A 20,412-nucleotide genomic window follows, 5' to 3' on the forward strand; every position below is an offset into this window, starting at 1 on the left:
AGCCGACAAGGGCAATGCCACTGTCATCATCGACAACACAGAATATAACAACAAAATTCAAGAACTACTCAACGATGCCAGCTATACAAAAATAAAAAGAGATCCCACCAACAGCCTGGTTACCAAAACGAACAAAATCATCTCTGATTCAACAGCATTCATTGATGAGACCAAACAGTTCTCGTTGAAACCCTCTGCTGCCAGAACACCAAGATTATATGGCCTTCCAAAGACATACAAAGAAGATACACCCCTTCGTCCCATCGTCTCTACTATCAACTCCCCCACCTATAAACTGGCACGTTTTCTTGCTGATATACTGCGACCTTTCACTGGAAAACCACCTCTGCGGTACTAAATTCTACTCACCTGGTATCGACAATCAAAGGCATTTCCCTGTCCCCAGACGACCTGCTTGTCAGTTTTGATGTGGTGTCCTTGTTCACCAAAGTCCCGGTACCTGACACCATCGCTATCATTGAAGACCTGGTTCATCAAGGACTGCACACTGATGTACCCCCCCTGGTGAGACATTGCTTAACCAACACATACTTCACCTGGAATGGAACTTTCTACAAACAAACTGAGGGCACCCCAATGGGCTCCCCCCTATCTCCGGTTGTAGCCAACGTATTCATGGAAAAATTTGAAACTGACGCCATCCAGACTGCCACTCTACGCCCGACCTTATGGAAGAGATACGTGGATGACACCTTTGTCATCTGGCCACATGGCCAGCCTGCTCTAGACCAATTCCGCGACCACATCAATTCCATACACCCAGCCATCAGATTTACCATGGAGGTCGAAAAACATGGCAAACTACCCTTTTTGGATGTCTTAATTAAAAGGAGACATGATGGTTCAATGAGCCACTCTGTCTACAGGAAAGCTACCCATACAGATGCTTACTTGAAACCGGATTCCCACCACCATCCACCCCAGAAGAACTCCCTCATCAAGACTCTATACCATAGAGCCCAATGCATTTCCGACCAGGAACACATTACCAGTGAACTCAAGCACGTACACCAGGCTCTCAGGGCTAATGGTTACTCCGACTACACCAGGGGTCGGGAACCTATGGCTCGCGAGCCAGATGTGGCTCTTTTGATGATTGCATATGGCTCGCAGATAAAACAAAATATTCTCACTTGTTTTAATCCATCCATCGATTTTTCACTGCGCATGTCCTGTTCAGGGCTGCAGGAGCAATTGTCCATTATTTTAATTGGATGATACTGGCCTACGTTTGCCGTTGCTGGGTAAAACAGGTAAACGCCCCCTTTTGAATCAGTCTGAGACTGCGTCTGCTCGGTCATTAGCTCAAAGCTAACCCTTCGACGAAGAAGATGGCGAAAAGAAAAAAAGACGACGAGTATCGTACATTTCAGGACGAATGGACCGAAGAATTCGCCTTTGTGGAGAGAGCGAGTTCTGCGGTGTGTCTAATTTGCAATGACAAAATTACATCGTTGAAACGGTCGAATGTAAAGCGGCACTTCGACACGCGCCACGCTACCTTTGCATCAAAATACCCTGCGGGAGACAGCAGAAAGAAAGCGTGCCAAGAGCTTCTGAGCAGGGTGCAAGCTAGCCAGCAGCAACTCCGCGTATGGACCCGGCAAGGTGACTATAATTCGGCTAGCTTTGCTGGTTCTTTAGCAATAGTGAGGAACGGAAAACCATTCACAGATGGCGAGTATGCTAAAACGTTCATGCTGGATGTAGCCAATGAACTTTTTGATGATCTTTCGAACAAAGACAAGATAATCAAACGGATACAAGACATGCCTCTGTCGGCAAGAACTGTTCATGATCGTACCATCGTGATGGCAAACAAAGTGGAGGAAACGCAAGTGAAGGACATAAATGCAGCGCCGTTCTTTTCTCTGGCTTTGGATGAGTCAACAGACGTGAGCCATTTGTCGCAGTTCAGCGTGATTGCAAGATATGCTGTTGGTGACACACTGCGCGAAGAAAGTCTTGCTGTTCTGCCATTAAAAGGGTCCACAAGAGGTGAGGATTTATTCAAGTCTTTCATGGAGTTTGCTCAAGAAAAAAGTCTACCTATGGATAAACTTCTCTCAGTGTGTACTGATGGTGCTCCGTGTATGGTGGGGAAAAACAAAGGATTTGTGGCGCTTCTCCGTGAACATGAAAATGGACCCATCCTAAGTTTCCATTGCATTATACACCAGGAGGCACTTTGTGCTCAGATGTGTGACAGGCAGTTTGGCGAAGTGATGTCGCTGGTCATTCGTGTGATCAACTTTATTGTTGCCCGAGCCTTAAATGATCGCCAGTTTAAAACACTGCTGGATGAAGTTGTAATTAACTATCCTGGTCTGCTTTTGCACAGCAATGTGCGTTGGTTGTCAAGAGGGAAGGTGCTTAGCCGTTTTGCGGCTTGCCTGAACGAAATCCGGACTTTCCTTGAAATGAAAGGCGTCGGGCATCCTGAGCTAGCCGACACCGAGTGGCTCCTCAAGTTTTACTATCTCGTAGATCTGACTGAACATCTGAACCAGCTCAATGTGAAAATGCAAGGCATTGGAAATACAGTGTTATCCCTTCAACAAGCTGTATTTGCTTTTGAAAACAAGCTGGAGCTTTTCATCACGGATCTTGAAACAGGTCGTTTACTACATTTTGAAAAACTGAGCCAATTTAAAGATGCATGCACAGCAAGTGAGCCCATTCAAAACCTTGATCTCCACCAGCTAGCTGGCTGCACATCCAGTCTCCTACAGTCCTTCAAAGCACGCTTTGGAGAATTTCGTGAGCACACTCGTCTTTTTAAGTTCATCACCCATCCAAACGAGTGTTCACTGAACACAGCCGACCTGAATTACATCCCTGGTGTCTCCGTCAGAGATTTTGAAGCAGAAGTGGCTGACCTGAAGGCCTCAGACATGTGGGTGAATAAGTTCAAGTCACTGAATGAAGATTTGGAAAGAATCACACGACAGAAAGCGGAGTTGGCGAGCAAGCACATGTGGACAGAAATGAAAAAACTCCAACCCGAAGACCAGCTGATTCTCAAAACTTGGAACGCGCTTCCTGTCACATACCACACACTGCAGCGTGTGAGTATTGCTGTATTGACCATGTTTGGATCTACGTATGCATGTGAGCAGTCATTCTCACATCTTAAAAACATCAAGTCCAACCTACGATCACGTTTAACGGATGAAAGCCTCAACGCTTGCATGAAGCTTAACCTCACCAAGTACCAACCCGACTACAAAGACATCAGCAAATCCATGCAGCACCAGAAGTCGCATTAATGGTGAGTGTTATAACAACATTATTTAAAAGAATAAATTCAGAGGCTTATTATACTGATATTTAGTTGAATTCACTTTTAAAATATATTATATGGCTCTCACTGAAATAAATTTCCAAATTTTTTGCTTTCATGGCTCTCTTAGTCAAAAAGGTTCCCGACCCCTGGACTACACAATCCGCAAAGCCATCACTCCAGTCATGAAGAAGGATCCTCTTGTGGAGCCACTCAAAACCATCACCTTACCCTACATTGCAGGGGTCACTAAAAAGATCTCCAAAATCCTGAATAAACACAAGATCCAGGTCCGATTCAACACAGTACATAAAATCCGTGACCTAGTTCCATCTGTAAAAGATGCGGTTCCAGACATACAGTACCCGGGCGTTTACAAACTAAAGTGCCTCTGTGGTAGTAGCTACATTGGAGAAACCAAACGACATATCTCGGACCGCATCCGCGAACATAAAGCAGACTTGAAACACGGTAGAACGAACTCCTCTGCCGTGGCAGATCACTGTTACAATTCAGTGGGCTCACATGACATTGACTTATCCAAGACGGAGGTTCTTTGCAAACCAACCGGCTACCATGAGAGATTCGTTCATGAGGCCATTCACATATACAAGCACAGAGACAATTTCAACCGAGAAGATGGATTCTGGCTTAGTAACCATTGGAAAGATGTTTTGAACCATTTCCGTTCTTAATTAATTGTATTTTACGATGACCTTCAGACCGCAGCTCTTTCGCTGGCATTGACTCTTAATACCTCTCACACCACGGTTAATGGTATGGTTTACAACATGGAGTATAACAGCGCCTCGCAGCTGTCTCTCTCCCTCTCCTCTGTTCCGACCATGGATGAACTCGTCCGTCTGAATGGGACCCGTAGCTATCCGTGTTGCTAAAGTTGAGGGTAAGAATCCACCCATTCTTCGCCATATAGCATTGTGATATATAACGACTTATTGTTGGTAGCTTAGCTGATTGGAGAATAGAGTTTATTGATAACATTGAGGTAATTTATATTTTAGTATTTTTTATTGGTTCACTATATAGTATTAATTATATATTGTATTGTATACCCAGTTGCTGTGAATAGCTCAGATGTGTAGGCCTTAACTTCAACATAGCCATTTCTGTGACCAGTCACAAGCTAATCACTCAGTTATTTCAATGCTAAATTCGCCTAGTTATTTCAATGCTAAATTATCCTGTTTGATTTGTACTAGGTGCCTCGGTGAATGTATATGCTCTGACTTTAACATAGCTATTTCTGTGACCAGTTACAAGCTAATCACTCAGCTATTTCAATGCTAAATTCTATGCTGATTCCTTTGTCAAGGAGTGCCTCTGCGGATGTGTATACTTTACCTTAGCTATTTCAATGCTAAATTCTATGCTAATTCCGTTGTCAAGGGGTGCCTTTGCGGATGTGTATGCTTTAACTTTAACATAGCCTTTTCTGTGACCAGTCACAAGCTAATCACTCAGCCATTTCAATGCTAAATTATATGCTAATTCCTTTGTCAAGGCGTTTTGTTTCTTCTCACACAGCTTAAAGGTCGTGATCTCAGCGTTTCTTTGTCACTCCAGCGCTGTCCTCCAGACAGTCTCGTCCCCTTCACCTGATGAAGGCCGCTTGTGCTGTGGCCGAAACGTCGTGAGAATATTATTGTTTTATTTTATTTTAGCCATTTATTATTTTATTCTCATTCTACGTGACTTTACCGAAAGAACCAAAGAAGATGAATCCTTGCAGTCACGGAAGCTTTAAATCGAAATTTATAGCATAGTTGTAACGCAACACAGGACAGAGCAGCGCATTGTGGCTGTTTCTCCCCCTCCTCCGTTCCGAGCATAGATGGACTCGTTCGTCTGAACAAAGCTCGTCGCTTTCTGTGGTGCTAACGTTGAAAAGAAAAAAGAAACCGCCACTTTTTTCGACATAGAATTGTAATGTATAACCACTTATTGTTAGTAGCTCAGCTGATTGGAGAGTATATTGAGTTTATTGATAACATTGATGTAGTTTATATTTTAGTTTTTTATCAGTTTACTATATGGTATTCATTATATAGTGTAGTGTATACCCAGTTACTTTATGTTAATAGCTCAACTTATTGAATAATATATTGAGTACATTTATTATATTGATGTAGTTTATACTTAGTTCTTTCACATTGGCTTATTTTATTTTATGATAGTTGAAACGTCGTGAGAATTTTATCGCGTTATTTTATCAATTTATTATGTTATTCTCATTCTACATGACTTTACCGAAAGAACCAAAGAAGATAGTTAGGTATTTGCAGTTCTTTATTGTCAATATACTATATGCCTCTGTTGATATGTAAACTCTGACTTTCACATAGCTACTTCAGTTACCAGTTACATGCTAATTTCTCACTCTAACATCATGCTAATCTCCCAGTTACATGCTAATTTCTGACTGTAACACCCTGCTAATCCAACACATTACCACAGCTACTTCAATGCTAAATTATTCTGTTGATATGTAAACTCCTTTGTCAAGGCGCTCTGCTCCTCCCACCCAGCTTAAAAGATGCTGCCAAGCTTAGCAGTGTTCATTGAAGCGCTGTCGTCCTGACAGTTCTGTTTCTTCACCTGAGGAAGGCTACTTGTGTTTTGGCTGAAACGGCGTGAGAATTTAATTTTATTATGTTTTAGTTTTATTATTTTATTTCCATTCTACGTGACTTTACCGAAAAAACCAAGAAGATGAATCCCTGCAGTCATGAAAGCTTTAAATCGAAACCTGCTAATGCTTACATGGCAATCAATTAAAGATCTAGAATTGTTCGTGCTGCACGGTATCAGGCAAATGAAGATGTGTTTACATTGGCCAATGCAGGTGTTCAATGTTGTACAATGGTGCTGGCAAATATTGTAAGAGCTGCTATACTGCTGTTGTATATATAGGCCTTTTTCCAAAAAAATATATATGAAGAATAATTCTGCCTATATTTTTTTCATCAATCGCGGTGTCGCTTGGGGCAAAAGGGGGTGATGCGAACCCCCGTCCCCTCACACAGCAGCTGCCTTTCACACTCGGGGCCAGGCAGCCGGAGATAAGCCATACAATGCAATTAAAAAATCACGGTAAAAAAAGAAGGGGTTTGCTAATGAGATTCTGGGGAATCTTTACACGACTTCAAAAGGCCACCTCAAAAGAGTACAGAGAGCAGGCGCCACTAAACAGGTAACGTTTTTTTTAATTGTTTTTGTTTCTCTTAACACAACGGTAAAAGTTTGAAAACTTAGCGACAAGAATAAGTGAACATCATAGACTCACACACTCCGATGAAAAACCAGATTCGTGGGTTATTATTTCTCATATATTATTTTAACACTAATGTTATTCACCTTAATTTTATTATTCTTATATCTACGTGATTTTACCGAAAGAACAAAGAATGAATTCTGTCTAAACATAAACCAAATCATAATTATGAAGTATTAGACCGAGGGTCATCCAGAAGAATTAAAAAGGCGAAAGAGGTCAATCACACGTGACCAAGATAAAATGTATCCCATAGAGAGAGACTCCCAAACGCCTTTGTCTCCCAGCAGCACGGGATAGCGAGAAATTGCATACGCATGCAAAGGGCATCTCCCCTTAAAAAGACAAATCAAATACCATGAAGGAATTCCAAACCACGATGAAAGTAAACACTGCTACAAACATACCTTGAGTTTTGATTTAAAGCTTTCGTGACTGCAGTAATTCATATTTTTAGCTCTTTCGGTAAAGTCACGTTGAAGGGAAGCAATAAAATAATAAAATATATGTAAAACAATAAAAATTCTAATATATTTTATTATTTTATTGTTTCCCTTCAACGTGACTTTACCGAAAGAGCTAAGTATATACCTTGAGTTACTTACAGAATCAGCACTACAAAAGTGGTATGGTATCAAGCTATAAGAGATAAAATAATATTTTTTCCAAACAGTACAAGAGAAACGACTTCAAAGGCCAGTGCCCCTCTCTGTGAGAGAGAAGAAGATGTAACACCCCACCGCGAGGGAACGGGGGGGGGGAACGCGACCTGACAGGGGAAGCCCCTCCCTCCCTCCAGAACAGTGGTTCTTAACCTGGGTTCGATCGAACCCCAGGGGTTCGGTGAGTCGATCTCAGGGGTTCGGCAGAGCCCCCGCCACGGAGGTCCGGACACACTTGAATTATTGTGTAAATTTGTGATGACACACACGGGCCGCTTGGCCATCACTGGCTGCAGATGATCATGCTACACTGCTTGGCCAATCAGCGCTGCGGGGAATTTAGTGTGTACTCAGTAGTCAACGTGTGACTGTTGTTGTCGTACGTCGTGTGATTTCTTTAATATTTTATCCATACTAACTATGTCGGGCAAAAGAAGAAAGTGGTCGGACGAATATGTACAACATGGATTCTCATGTATCACGGAACGTGATGGGAGTGAGCGTCCTATCTGCATGATTTGCAACGCCAAGTTGAGCAACTCTAGTCTTGCACCGGCAAAACTAAAGGAACACTTCTTGAAGCTGCATGGAGACGGGGAATACAAGAACACAACACTTGCTGAATTCAGGGTGAAGAGAGCCAGATTCGATGAAAGGGCCACTCTGCCTGCTCTTGGATTTGTACCTGTTAACAAACCGATCCTGACAGCATCGTACGAAGTTGCTTACCTGATCGCAAAGCAGGGCAAGCCACACACCATTGGTGAAACACTTGTGAAACCAGCTGCATTAAAAATGGCGAATCTGATACTCGGAACAGTGGCCGAAGGTAAATTATCCCAAATTCCCCTTTCAAATGATACCGTCAGTGACAGAATAGAAGACATGAGTAAAGACATCTTGGCTCAAGTAGTCGCGGATCTGATTTCAAGCCCGGCAAAATTCAGCCTTCAACTCGACGAAACCACAGACGTTTCTGATCTAAGCCAGCTTGCTGTTTTTGTACGCTATGTGAAAGACGACATGATAAAAGAAGAGTTTTTATTTTGTAAGCCTCTTACAACAACAACGAAGGCAGCCGATGTGAAGAAGCTTGTGGATGACTTCTTCAGAGACAACAATCTTTCATGGGATATGGTTTCTGCAGTTTGTACGGACGGAGCTCCAGTCATGCTGGGAAGAAAGTCTGGTTTTGGTGCGCTAGTAAAGGCCGATGCACCACACATCATTGTGACGCATTGTATTCTGCACAGGCATGCGTTGGCAACAAAAACCTTACCTCCAAAAATGGCAGAAGTATTAAAAACTGTGGTGGAATGTGTGAACTATGTGCGAAAAAGTGCTCTGAGGCACCGCATCTTCAGTGAGCTGTGTAAAGAAATGGGCTCTGAATTTGAGGTACTTCTGCTCCATTCTAATATTCGGTGGTTATCCCGGGGACAGGTGCTGAATCGTGTTTTTGCCATGCGTGTGGAATTAGCCCTGTTTTTGCAAGAGCACCAACACTGCCATGCAGATTGCTTCAAAAATTCTGAGTTCATTCTCATTTTAGCGTACATGGCTGATATATTCGCAGCTCTCAATCATCTCAATCAGCAGATGCAGGGTGGTGGAGTCAATATCATGGAAGCGGAAGAACACCTGAAGGCTTTTCAAAAAAAGCTACCGTTATGGAAACGACGAACAGAGAACAATAACTTCGCAAACTTCCCGCTTCTGGACGACTGTGCAAGTAAGATCGAAGATGTGTCTGGAATCGGAGATATTTCTGTATCCACGGAACTGAAGCAAACAATTGCCACGCACTTAGATGAGCTTGCAAAGTCTCTCGATGGATATTTCCCTACAAGAGAGTCATATCCAGCATGGGTGAGACAGCCGTTCACGTTTGCTGTTGAAACAGCAGATGTCAATGATGAATTCCTCGACGAAATCATTGAAATTCAGCAGAGCCAGGTTCAACAGAAACTCTTCAGAACAACAACGCTCTCAACGTTTTGGTGTCGACAAATGAACAAGTATCCAGTTATTGCTAAGAAAGCCCTGGATTTTTTTATACCATTTGTTACAACATATCTTTGTGAGCAATCCTTTTCGAGGATGCTGGACATAAAAACGAAGAAAAGGAACAGACTTTGCTGTGAAAATGACATGAGAGTGGCACTTGCCAAGGTGAAGCCACGCATATCTGAACTGATCTCTCAAAGGCAACAGCAGAAGTCACATTGATTTCCAGGTATGTAATTTGTTGTGAGTTTATGCATTGTGTTGGTTTTATTCTTTGAACAAGGTAATGTTCATGCACGGCTCATTTTGTGTACCAGTAAAAAACATATCTATGTCTTGAATTTGAAAAAAATCACATTTTATTTTTCACTAAAGAGGGGTTCGGTGAATGCGCATATGAAACTGGTGGGGTTCGGTACCTCCAACAAGGTTAAGAACCACTGCTCCAGAAATAATTATTACAAGTTGAAAAACTAGAAAAACACAAAAGGGCAATTTTGGATCATCTGCTTTCCACGGATGAAAAGGTGGCTTAAGGAGGGGGAAAGGAATCAGGCCAGGGTGAGACTTAACAGATTGCTTAATAAATTAGGACATACACTACACACACACACGTACCCCGGATGAACAACTGCCCCCACAGTAAAGAGCGAAATCAAAGGGATTCTAGTCCTTTGTGAGAAGGCGAGCCGAGAGGAGAGAATTTCAGATATAAACAGTGACACGATACACACAATTCAGAGTACTGCGACGGGCAGACTCTGGGGCATGGCCTAGAGATCAACAATGGGTGTTGTGTGTCGCAGAGAAGATTGGCAAGGTGATGCTCGGTGCTGAGTTTGGCATGGACCGACAGAGTATCGCTGAACGTTTTATTCGAAATTTTTCCTGATGTTTTGTGTCGCTTGCAAAGTCAAGGATTGCGATAAGTTGTATTGTACTAAGCTATCAGAGTTGTGTAAGAGGTGTTCGGGAACCTGCCCCTGCGACTGGCACATCGTCAACGAGCTGCACCAGCAGAAGCCACGCGTCTACGAAGTCAACGCAAAGCTCCGGGGTGGGACTCTGCAATCGACCAAGGATGGCGAGGCTTGCCGAGTAGCGATGTGTCACCGAGTACGAGTTCGGCGCTGACAGAAGAAGTATCGCTCAAAGTTATTCTACACTGAGTACCAGCTTCCAACCAGCAGCTGCACGATCAAGGAGAGAGATAGAGTGACGAGCAATCAACCTGGAGAAAGGGCGGAAAGCGCCAAGCATCGACCAAGCCAACTCACAGAGAACCAGCTGCACGCGCAATCGTGCATCGCCAGCGAGCACGGAGCCGGAGAGAGTGCGCAGCAGCGCCACTAGCGCCACCGAGCAAGGGTGTCAGCTGCCAGCGGACAAGTGACAAGCGTTGTGCCGACTCAGCTCATCCAGTAGGGGAAAGGCCCTTACCAGCCGCCCGTGAGAAAGAGGAGAGCACCGTTGAGAGCGCCGTCGGTTCGACCCACATGCACCCACCAGCACTAGCTGGGAACCAAGACAAAAGTGAGGATCGGCGACCAGCGGACGAGCTGCGGGCGCTATCTGACAACGGAATCATCGCGCACCACCGACGGCGAGCGTCGTCCCGACTCTCTTCATTCAGCAGTGGACAAGTAACTGCAGCTGCTGCCGAACGAGAGAGAGAGCGAGGACGCCGTGTGTATGACCCTCCCCCACACTCACGCACTCACAACACATTTCGTTAATTACATAATCTTACCAATGAATTCATTGAGGTCTACTTTTGCCTTCGGGACATGTTTCTTTATTGCCGTTCGTATGAATATCGTCACATTCATTTTTAAGGACTTTTTCCTGTCGCGTGTATGCTCGTGTTACTCTGAGAAATTAATCGATTGTTCTGTTACCCAGTTTAACAAACATAATCATTGAGGGTTAAATGTACGGATCAATGAGAACATCACCAGGAGTACTTTGTTGACAATTCCAAGCAATAGCCTATGATGGAGCAAACACTACTCGTTGGAAGTTTACAAGACTCAGTCAATGAAGGTGATTCACAAGGCATCACTTTTTAATGATTTGTTCACAAATCATCAGGCTGGCATACTAATAACAGGATCCAAATCACTAGGAATTATGCATTACGATGACAAATACAGGGTGTCTCAAACTCATGTACCCAATTTCAAAGCAGTATATTTCACGATAGCAACATGTTACAATTACACAAAAAGTTACAAACGGTTTAATGAGTTATCAAGTTCTACTAACCATTTAATAAATTATCTATCTGCCCTCCACCTGCTGTATGGACAACATCAAGACGATAGTTGAATTTGTCCCAAATGCCTCTCAAAGTGTCTTCTTCCACTGAAGTCACCACTGCCGTGAATCTGTTTTTGAGATCATCCAGATTAGTCACTAACGGTGGTACAAAAATACCACGGTCTTTGACGTATCCCCACAAGAAAAAGTCGCAGGGTGTGATGTCTGGGGATCTTGGGGGCCAAGAGTGTAGCGCCAAGTCTTGGGGTCCCGTGCGACCTATCCAACGTTGAGGCAGTGTGTCTTGGGAATGACTGAGGCTAGGAGTTGTTAGTGCGCTGGGAGAGGCATCTAGCAGTAATTATTTGAAACACTATGCCCCACCCTTTGAAGTGGTAAGAGTTTCATTCATGGGCGGTTCGTGGTTGCAGAGATATAGCGATTTCAAATAGGATCCATCTTTTTAAAACACCCTGTACTATTTCCCCCATTCACATTCATGTGGTCAGAAAGGTGCACCGGCAGGCAATGGCAGAGCATGCATAATTGAGTGTCACACAATGAAGAACTGCAGACGATCAACAGGCTCAAAAAATGTTCACGTCACCATCATCTTCATAGATGTTAATCAAAAATATTACATTGCCGATCCAGGAATGCGAGAAGAAGATTCATCGCCACATCTGCGATAGGCATTGCAAGAAAATATGGTACACAAGTTGAATCGATGCCTGTACAAACATCAGTCATGGCTTCTATAGATTGTCATCAGCCAAATGTGGAAGATGAATACGAAGTCTCTGATAATACTCATTAAATAAGGTGTAAAACAACCAACAACATTCTGAACGAAGCACATTCATTTAAAGCTGAAGAGTTTGCATGGTTCTACCTCTTCCCAAAAAGAATCAATGGACTCAAAGAAGTAAGAGCTGTCAGAATCACTCCATTGGACTCATTTCAATTCAGAATTCTGCATAGTGATACACGATTTCAACGAAACTACTACCTCGTCTACGCATTATCAATGTTCGAGTATTATCGCATCCAATCCAACATCTTACCATGTGGAAAGAAGGTTCAAGGACAAGATGCTAGAGTAGAATATTTTCATCTCTACCTTAACAACCTTCGAGGATCAGCTGCATATTGGCAAACAGCGCTGAATGAATTTATCGGACAAATATGTTCAATAGGACCACCAACATACTTTGCGAGATTCAGTTTCAATGATTTGAATTGCCTTGATATGCGCAAATCACTTTTAGTAGCTGATGAAAGACCCAATAAAGATCCAAATGAACTCAACATATATGCCACACAACGATTGATCGAACAGTATCCTGTCATAGTCACTCGACACTTCATTGTTCGATTGAACGCACCGATGAAATTCTTGACAAATAATCATGAAGTGTTTGGTGGTCATTTGAATCATTTGGCGAGACCCCGGGGTCCCGCAAAAATCAGGTCAATAATTATTTTCAGCCATCCCGCCCAATCTCGTCGCTGAGTTGGACGACGACAGCAACGCACCGCCGGCCCAGACTCGCGCCAACAAGCGCCAGCAGGCGGCAATCGACACGATGGGCACCACCCCACCGGCCAAACGCAAGCCCGGGCGTCCGCCGCAGTCGCGCGCGGCAACAACGCCCTCCGGTCAGCCGTCGATCCTCAGCTTCTTTGCCAAAGCGAGCCCGCCGCCCCCCAGGCAGTGAATTTAACGTGTTTATGTAATTTTTAAACTTTTTACGAAACTTAGTGCCCCGAGTAGCTCTCGACGAGGCCAATCGATTGACCACTAGTTTTTTTGTCGGTAAGGCAAGACTCGTGTCGCTACGCGGTTTTTCCCATCCTGGGGCAATGATGGGACCCCGGGGTCCCGCCAATTGCTTGATATATATTTATTGTTTTATTCTTTCCCTTCTACGTAACTTTACCGGAAGAACCAAGAATAAAAATACGATTACATTTCTAATAATATAGCGCGGCTATTTTTATTTGCTATTAACAATATCATGATGGTTTTTAGTTAGTTGACATAGCTTGATGCATTAGTAACACGTTTGGAATAATTTAACCGATTCCATGCTAAAATTCTAGTATTTAGGTTGTAAAGAGTTCCAACAAACTAATAAGAAAGAGCTTCTAGTGTTCCTTTGTAAACTAAAGTCTCACACTATGAAGGCAGTGCTATCTGATTTCACAAAAAGGTAAGGTGTAAGGTCCTAGGCAGTGTAGAATATGCATTATACATAATATCACCTATCAATAATAAAAAGCCTAGTATTAAATTCTTATGGAAAGTTCAACATTCATCTGGAAATCTTGACGAGCAATCTTTACTTATCTAAAGTGAAAACATAACAACATGAGTAATAATTATTTGGAGCAATTGAAACGCACATGTCAACTTGATTATGATACAGAAATTAAAAAATGCACAAAAATCAAAAACATTAACAGAAAAATCCAGGAAAAACTGAAAAAATCTTCCCGAAAAAGCACCGTACACCAACGCTGTGTGCAAAAATCCCAATGGGATGCAAGTCAAACAACAACAACAAGACAACTTTGATTAAAGCCATCATTCTAACTCCGTACTACAACAAAGAAACATGGCCAAATCAAAGAACTGTGACCGAAATTTCACAATAAACGACATAAACAACATGTACCACCAAAACCCTGTAGCATAGCTGGCTGCATGAGTCACTCCACTACAGCAGGAGCATCAGTAGGAGTATCAACATTTTTCAATGCACCTTTGGGATCAGCACACTAAATCAAAAACACAGATCATAATTTACAGCGGTCATCCGGAGCGAAACATTTTATTTTATTTTAGGCCACTGAATAGCAGTGGCAGCTAGGGGTGTACAACTCCTCTAGAGCAGTTTTGAGTGAAGATCTCATAGGTAGTGATTCAAGTTGCAGTTTATTGGCAATAGCTGTCCTGACCCTAGGGGCATCAATAGCAAAGGCCCTTACTCCAGCATTTGTACGGCAATAGGGAATGTGAAGCTGGTAAATGAGTGAAGACCTTAGGTCAAATTTGTTCTTTGAAATAGAGAGGAGATCCAGCAGGTAGTCTGCGGATTTTTTTGTAAGTACATCGTTAATAAATAAGATCTGGTGCACAAGCCGTCGAACATAAGAAATGTTAAGTTTGACCCAATGTAGAGATCACAGTGGTGAGTCCTGTATAAGCAGTTCAATGTAAATCTTAAGGCGGAGTGATAAATTGAGTCAAGCTTCTTCAGTACAGTACTTGGGGCTGATTTATATACGTTGTCACAGGAATCAAGTAGAGGCAGTATGGTAGCTTTTATCAATTCCAATTGGAACATAGGGGGGAAGCAGTGCTTGGGTCGATACAGAAAACCAATTTTTATTTTTGTCTTTTTACCAATATAATCAATGTGATATTCAAAATTCAGTTTTGAATCCAGGATGACTACAAGATACTTATAGATCTTGACTTGCTCTATTTGATCATTATTTAAGGAATGTAATTGGGGAAAAATTACTTCCTGCTTTAGTCCTGGTGAGAAGCATAGCACCTTGGTTTTGGAGGTATTCAGGACTAGTTTTAGAGCAACTAGCTGATGTTGTAGTTTGTTGAAATCACCCTGGAGCTTGGCAATCACGTCATCCAGAGAGCAGCCAGCATTAATCAGTATCGTGTCATCTGCAAAATATTTACTCTGGAATGATCCAGGTCAGTGCCCAAGTCATTGACATAAAGAGATAACAAGAGGGGGCCGAGGATAGAACCCTGTGGAACTCCTTTTGTTATCTTAACACTGTTTGACCTCCAACCATCTGTGAAGACAGTTTGGGTGCGAGAAAAGAGGTAATTTTGTAACCATTTTAATGCGTTTTCGGAAAAAACGAGGCAACTTAGTTTACTAAGCAGGGTGTTGTGGTCTACTGTATCAAGTTTTTTACAAGTCAAGAAATAGACAGGCACAGTACTGCTTATTATCAAGGCTACTGTCAATGTGATTCAGAGAGTCAAATGCAGCAGATGTGCTGTATTTTTTTCGGAACCCAGATTGTTTTAGATGTAATAGATTGTTGTCGGACAGGAAACTGCTCATTTGGTAGTTCAATAGTTTTTCAAAAATTTTCATCAACGGGGACAATTGAGATAGGTCGGTAGTTATTTGGATCATCTTTAGGGCCCCTTTGTGAAGTGGATAAACATAGGAATGTTTCCATTCTAGAGGTACTGAAGCTTCTTTGAATGACAGGTTGAAAATATGGGCTATAGGTTTGTATTAGGTGACCAACAGTTAGTAGAGCAAAGACGGGAATACTATCTGCTCCAGTAGAGTAGGACCCTTTGAGGTAGGATAGTTGTTTCAGAACATTACTTTCGTGTATTGGCTGGAAACTACATTCGTTTAATGTTCGGACAGGGGTGTAGGAATTTGCATGAGCAGGGGTGACTCCCAATACATTTTCAAAAAGGTTACCAGCTTCAGAAAAATTAAAGTTAAAATTGTCAACAATTTTTTTGGGATCTCAAAAATATTCCCCATTTCGGTTAAGCTCAACCGGCAGATGATCTGTTTTGGATGCCTTTTTGATACATTTGATTGTTTTCCAGTCGAGGGAGATAACATACCCAGGTTAGAGAGAGATAGATGCATCCACCAAATATACAGCAGCCTTGACCTGGAAGCACTTACTCTGAGTCAATTCCATCGTCACGCACGAGTCTTGCCCTGCTGCACACGTGGTAAATGTTGATTCAGGAATCCCCAAATCAAGACTTCCAATGGTGCAGCTAAGCCGTCCTGCGAAATTGTACAAAGGACGCATATTAGTATTTAAACTCAACCATTTTTTTTTTTACCAGGTGTAAGGCCCCACTGAGTTGTTACGTTGTAGCTCTTTTTCAGAAGCGACCTGGCCATCACAAATGATAGCAACTCAGCGAAGTGACTGATATGATCACGTGGAAATTTACATCAGCAAAATACTCTAAACCCGTTTTTCTAAATGTGAAGGGATAAACCGGAGGACCCGGCTTAAAAATCCATGCGACCACCACGGGGGATAGAGAGACGCAAACTCCACGTATAACAGCAGCATGCATCGTCTGGGTCGAACTTCACGAACCTCCTGCATACCACGCGAGATAGTTAACATCTCCACGGGTAGAGAGACACCTGTAGCCGGAATGGGCTTATTGTAACGAATCACACGTATAATTACGGAGTTAATGATGACCATGGATTGGGCCCTTAGACTCACGTGACTGCACAGTACACCACGCCCACCAGTGGAGTAATCAATTCAGGGTACGGGGAATCTATTTAGATTCGGATGGACACTGTCCAGGTAACACACACACACACTTTTACAGCTCCGCTAAAACATAGCTATATATAACTATTTAATAATTACGGTTGGACTCTATCTTAGTCCAACCGTTGCGCTAATCGGAGGTGTGGGGGGTAGTGTAGTGTATAGTAGTACATTCTAGTGTATAGTAGTCTCTAGTGTAGTGTATAGTCTTGTCAATTGCGGTGTTCTTCAGGAACATTACTACCGCAACACAAGAGAAAATACTATACTAGCTAAATGAGCGCAAACGTATAGCCGGGGAGTGGAGTGAAAAACGTCACCTTCGACGCTCATAGCGAGCCAGATGACAGCCGCCAGAACATGACTCAGGGTAATGTCCATGCTGCTCCACCTGGCAAAATACAAAAACACGCACCACGGTCATCTGGGCAGCAGCGTCTTTTGGCTAACCATGGAAAAAAGATGGTGGTCACCGCATTATCGCGGCGCTTTCAGATTGTGCTGCTTCTGCGGCCGTCTGGAACGCTCTTCCGTCCGATATTAGGAAGCCACTGGCAGCCATGCAACTTTTTAAATCATCATCATCTAGGTTGACAATCTTACTTCTTTAGAACTGCTGCTCGTTGTGTTTAGTTTGCTGTCCTTCCCTCGCACCTCTGATTAGCTTCATATGGTGCTAAAAAAGTTAAACATACATACACCACTATACACTACACCATTCCACACTACACACCTATACACTATACTATTCTACACCATACACTCCACCACTATACACTACACGACTATACATTATACGACTAGAGTACACACTACACTACTATACAGTAAACACTACACTACTATACTATAGTACTATATAGTACACTCATGCACTTCACAAATATACACTATGCTATACACACCACATAATACACTACACTATTATACAATACACTACTCTACACCACTATACTAAATTGAAGTCGCGGGGCATGGAGGGAGGGGGGTAAGGTGAGTGTGGGGGCGGGGTGGGGGCTGTGAGGAGAGGTTGTAAAACCGAGGGTGCACTGGGAGGCAACGGGTGGTGCCGAGACTGAGGCTTTGTGATGTAGATGGGGGAAGTAAATAAGCAAGCTAGGATTAAGCCGCCTTTTGCTATGCTGCCGGGTGGGTAAGTTAGAAAAGTGCAGGCTAACAATGTAAGGAGTTCAAACTGAAATGTGGAAGCTAAAAAACAACTTGTGGTAAACACTACTATGGCGATGGTAGTGTGTAAAACTGGGGGTATCAGACTGGGTATATAGGTATGTTTATGAAAATACATTTAAACTGGCTGTCTGGCAGTAAAATGCCCGGTAGCTAAAGTTTGACTTGGTTAATTACATCTTTCCAATGATTGCTCAATTTTAATCCATCATCTTGGTTGAAGTTATGTCTATGTTTGTATATCTGGATGGCTTCATGGACAAATATTTGCTATGTATGGCAATGTAAGGCATTACCAAAAAGATTTCCAAAATTCGAAACAAACACAAGATCCAGGTCCAATTCAGTACAGTACACAAGATCCGTGATCTTCTTTGGTTCTTTCAGTAAAGTCACGTAGAATGAGAATAAAATAATAAATTGATAAAATAAAATAACACCTTAAAATTCTCACGACGTTTCGGCCACAACACAAGCGGCCTTCATCAGGTGAAGGAACGAGACTGTCTGGAGGACAGCGCTGGAGCAAACACAGCCAAGCTCAGACCGCGACCTTTAAGCTGTGTGAGAAGAAACAGAGCCCCTTGACAAAGGAATTAGCATAGAATTTAGCATTGAAATAGCTGAGTGATTAGCTTGTGACTGCTCACAGAAATGGCTATGTTAAAGTCAAAGCATACACATCCACAGAGGCACTCCTTGACAAAGGAATTAGCATAGAATTTAGCATTGAAATAGCTGAGTGATTAGCTTGTGACTGGTCACAGAAATGGCTGTGTTAAAGTCGAAGCATACACATTCACAGAGGCACCTAGTGCAAATCAAACAGGAGAATTTAGCATTGAAATAACTGAGGGATTAGCTTGTGACTTGTCATAGAAGTAGTTATGTTAAAGTCAAAGCCTACACATCTACCGAGGCACCTAGTACAAATCAAACAGGATAAATTAGCATTGAAATAACTGAGTGATTAGCTTGCGACTGGTCACAGAAATGGCTATGTTAAAGTCAAAGCATACACATTCACAGAGGCACCTAGTACAAATCAAACAGGAGTATTTAGCATTGAAATAACTGAGGGATTAGCTTGTGACTTGTCATAGAAGTAGTTATGTTAAAGTCAAAGCCTACACATCTACCGAGGCACCTAGTACAAATCAAACAGGAGAAATTAGCATTGAAATAACTGAGTGATTAGCTTGCGACTGGTCACAGAAATGGCTATGTTAAAGTCAAAGCCTACACATCTGAGCTATTAACAGTAACTGGGTATACACTTAACTATATAATGAATACTATATAGTAAACCAATAAAAAACTAAAATATAAATTACCTCAATGTTATCAATAAACTATATATTCTCCAATCAGCTAAACTAAAAACAATAAGTCGTTATATATCACAATGCTATATGGCGAAAAAATGGGTGGATTCTTACCCTCAACTTTAGCACCACGGATAGCTATGAGCCCCGTTCAGACGGACGAGTTCATCCATGGTCGGAACGGAGGAGGGAAAGAGAGACAGCTGCGAGGCGCTGTTAAACTCCATGTTGTAAACCATACCATTAACCGTGGTGTGAGAGGTATTAAGAGTCAATGCCAGCGAAAGAGCTGCGGTCTGAAGGTCATCGTAACATACAATTAAGAACGGAAATGGTTTAAAACATCTTTCCAATGGTTACTAAGCCAGAATTCATCTTCTCGGTTGAAATTTTCTCTGTGCTTGTATATGTGAATGGCCTCATGAACGAATCTCTCATGGTAGCCGGTTGGTTTGCAAAGAACCTCCGTCTTGGAGAAGGCAATGTCACGTGGTTCAATGAGCCACTCTGTCTACAGGAAAGCTACCCATACAGATGCTTACTTGAAACCGGATTCCCACCACCATCCATCCCAGAAGAACTCCCTCATGAAGACTCTATACCATAGAGCCCAATGCATTTCCGACCAGGAACACATTACCAGTAAACTCAAGCACGTACACCAGGCTCTCAAGGCTAATGGTTACTCCGACTACACAATCCGCAAAGCCATCACTCAGGTCATGAAGAAGGATCCTCTTGTGGAGCCACGCAAAACCATCAGCTTACCCTACATTGCAGGGGTCACTAAAAATATCTCTACATTGGAGAAACCAAAAGACATATCTCGGACCGCATCCCCGAACATAAAGCAGACTTGAAACACGGTAAGACGAACTCCTCTGCCGTGGCAGATCACTGTTACAATTCAGTGGGCTCACATGACATTGACTTCTCCAAGACGGAGGTTCTTTGCAAACCAACTGGCTACCATGAGAGATTCGTTCATGAGGCCATTCACATATACAAGCACAGAGACAATTTCCACCGAGAAGATGGATTCAGGCTTAGTAACCA

At 42.6% G+C, this 20,412-nt stretch overlaps 1 protein-coding gene across 2 annotated transcripts in view; it reads right to left on the reverse strand.

The window, feature by feature from the left end:
• Nucleotides 1-20,412, reverse strand: part of LOC142906930 (uncharacterized) — an 80,955-nt gene that overhangs the window by 41,486 nt on the left and 19,057 nt on the right. For both annotated transcript variants that reach the window (XM_076055704.1, XM_076055703.1), the window contains exons 2-3: nt 17,164-17,234; nt 16,222-16,329 (exon numbers count right to left, since the gene is read on the reverse strand). In XM_076055704.1, the coding sequence (XP_075911819.1) occupies nt 16,222-16,329; nt 17,164-17,224 (169 nt within the window). In that variant the 5' untranslated portion in view covers nt 17,225-17,234. The remainder of the gene's footprint in view (nt 1-16,221; nt 16,330-17,163; nt 17,235-20,412) is intronic.

The sequence above is a fragment of the Petromyzon marinus genome, chromosome 72, assembly GCF_048934315.1.
Source record: "Petromyzon marinus isolate PM22_M1 ecotype Great Lakes invasive population chromosome 72, UKy_Petmar_22M1.pri1.0, whole genome shotgun sequence".
In the NCBI taxonomy this organism is placed as follows: domain Eukaryota; kingdom Metazoa; phylum Chordata; class Hyperoartia; order Petromyzontiformes; family Petromyzontidae; genus Petromyzon; species Petromyzon marinus.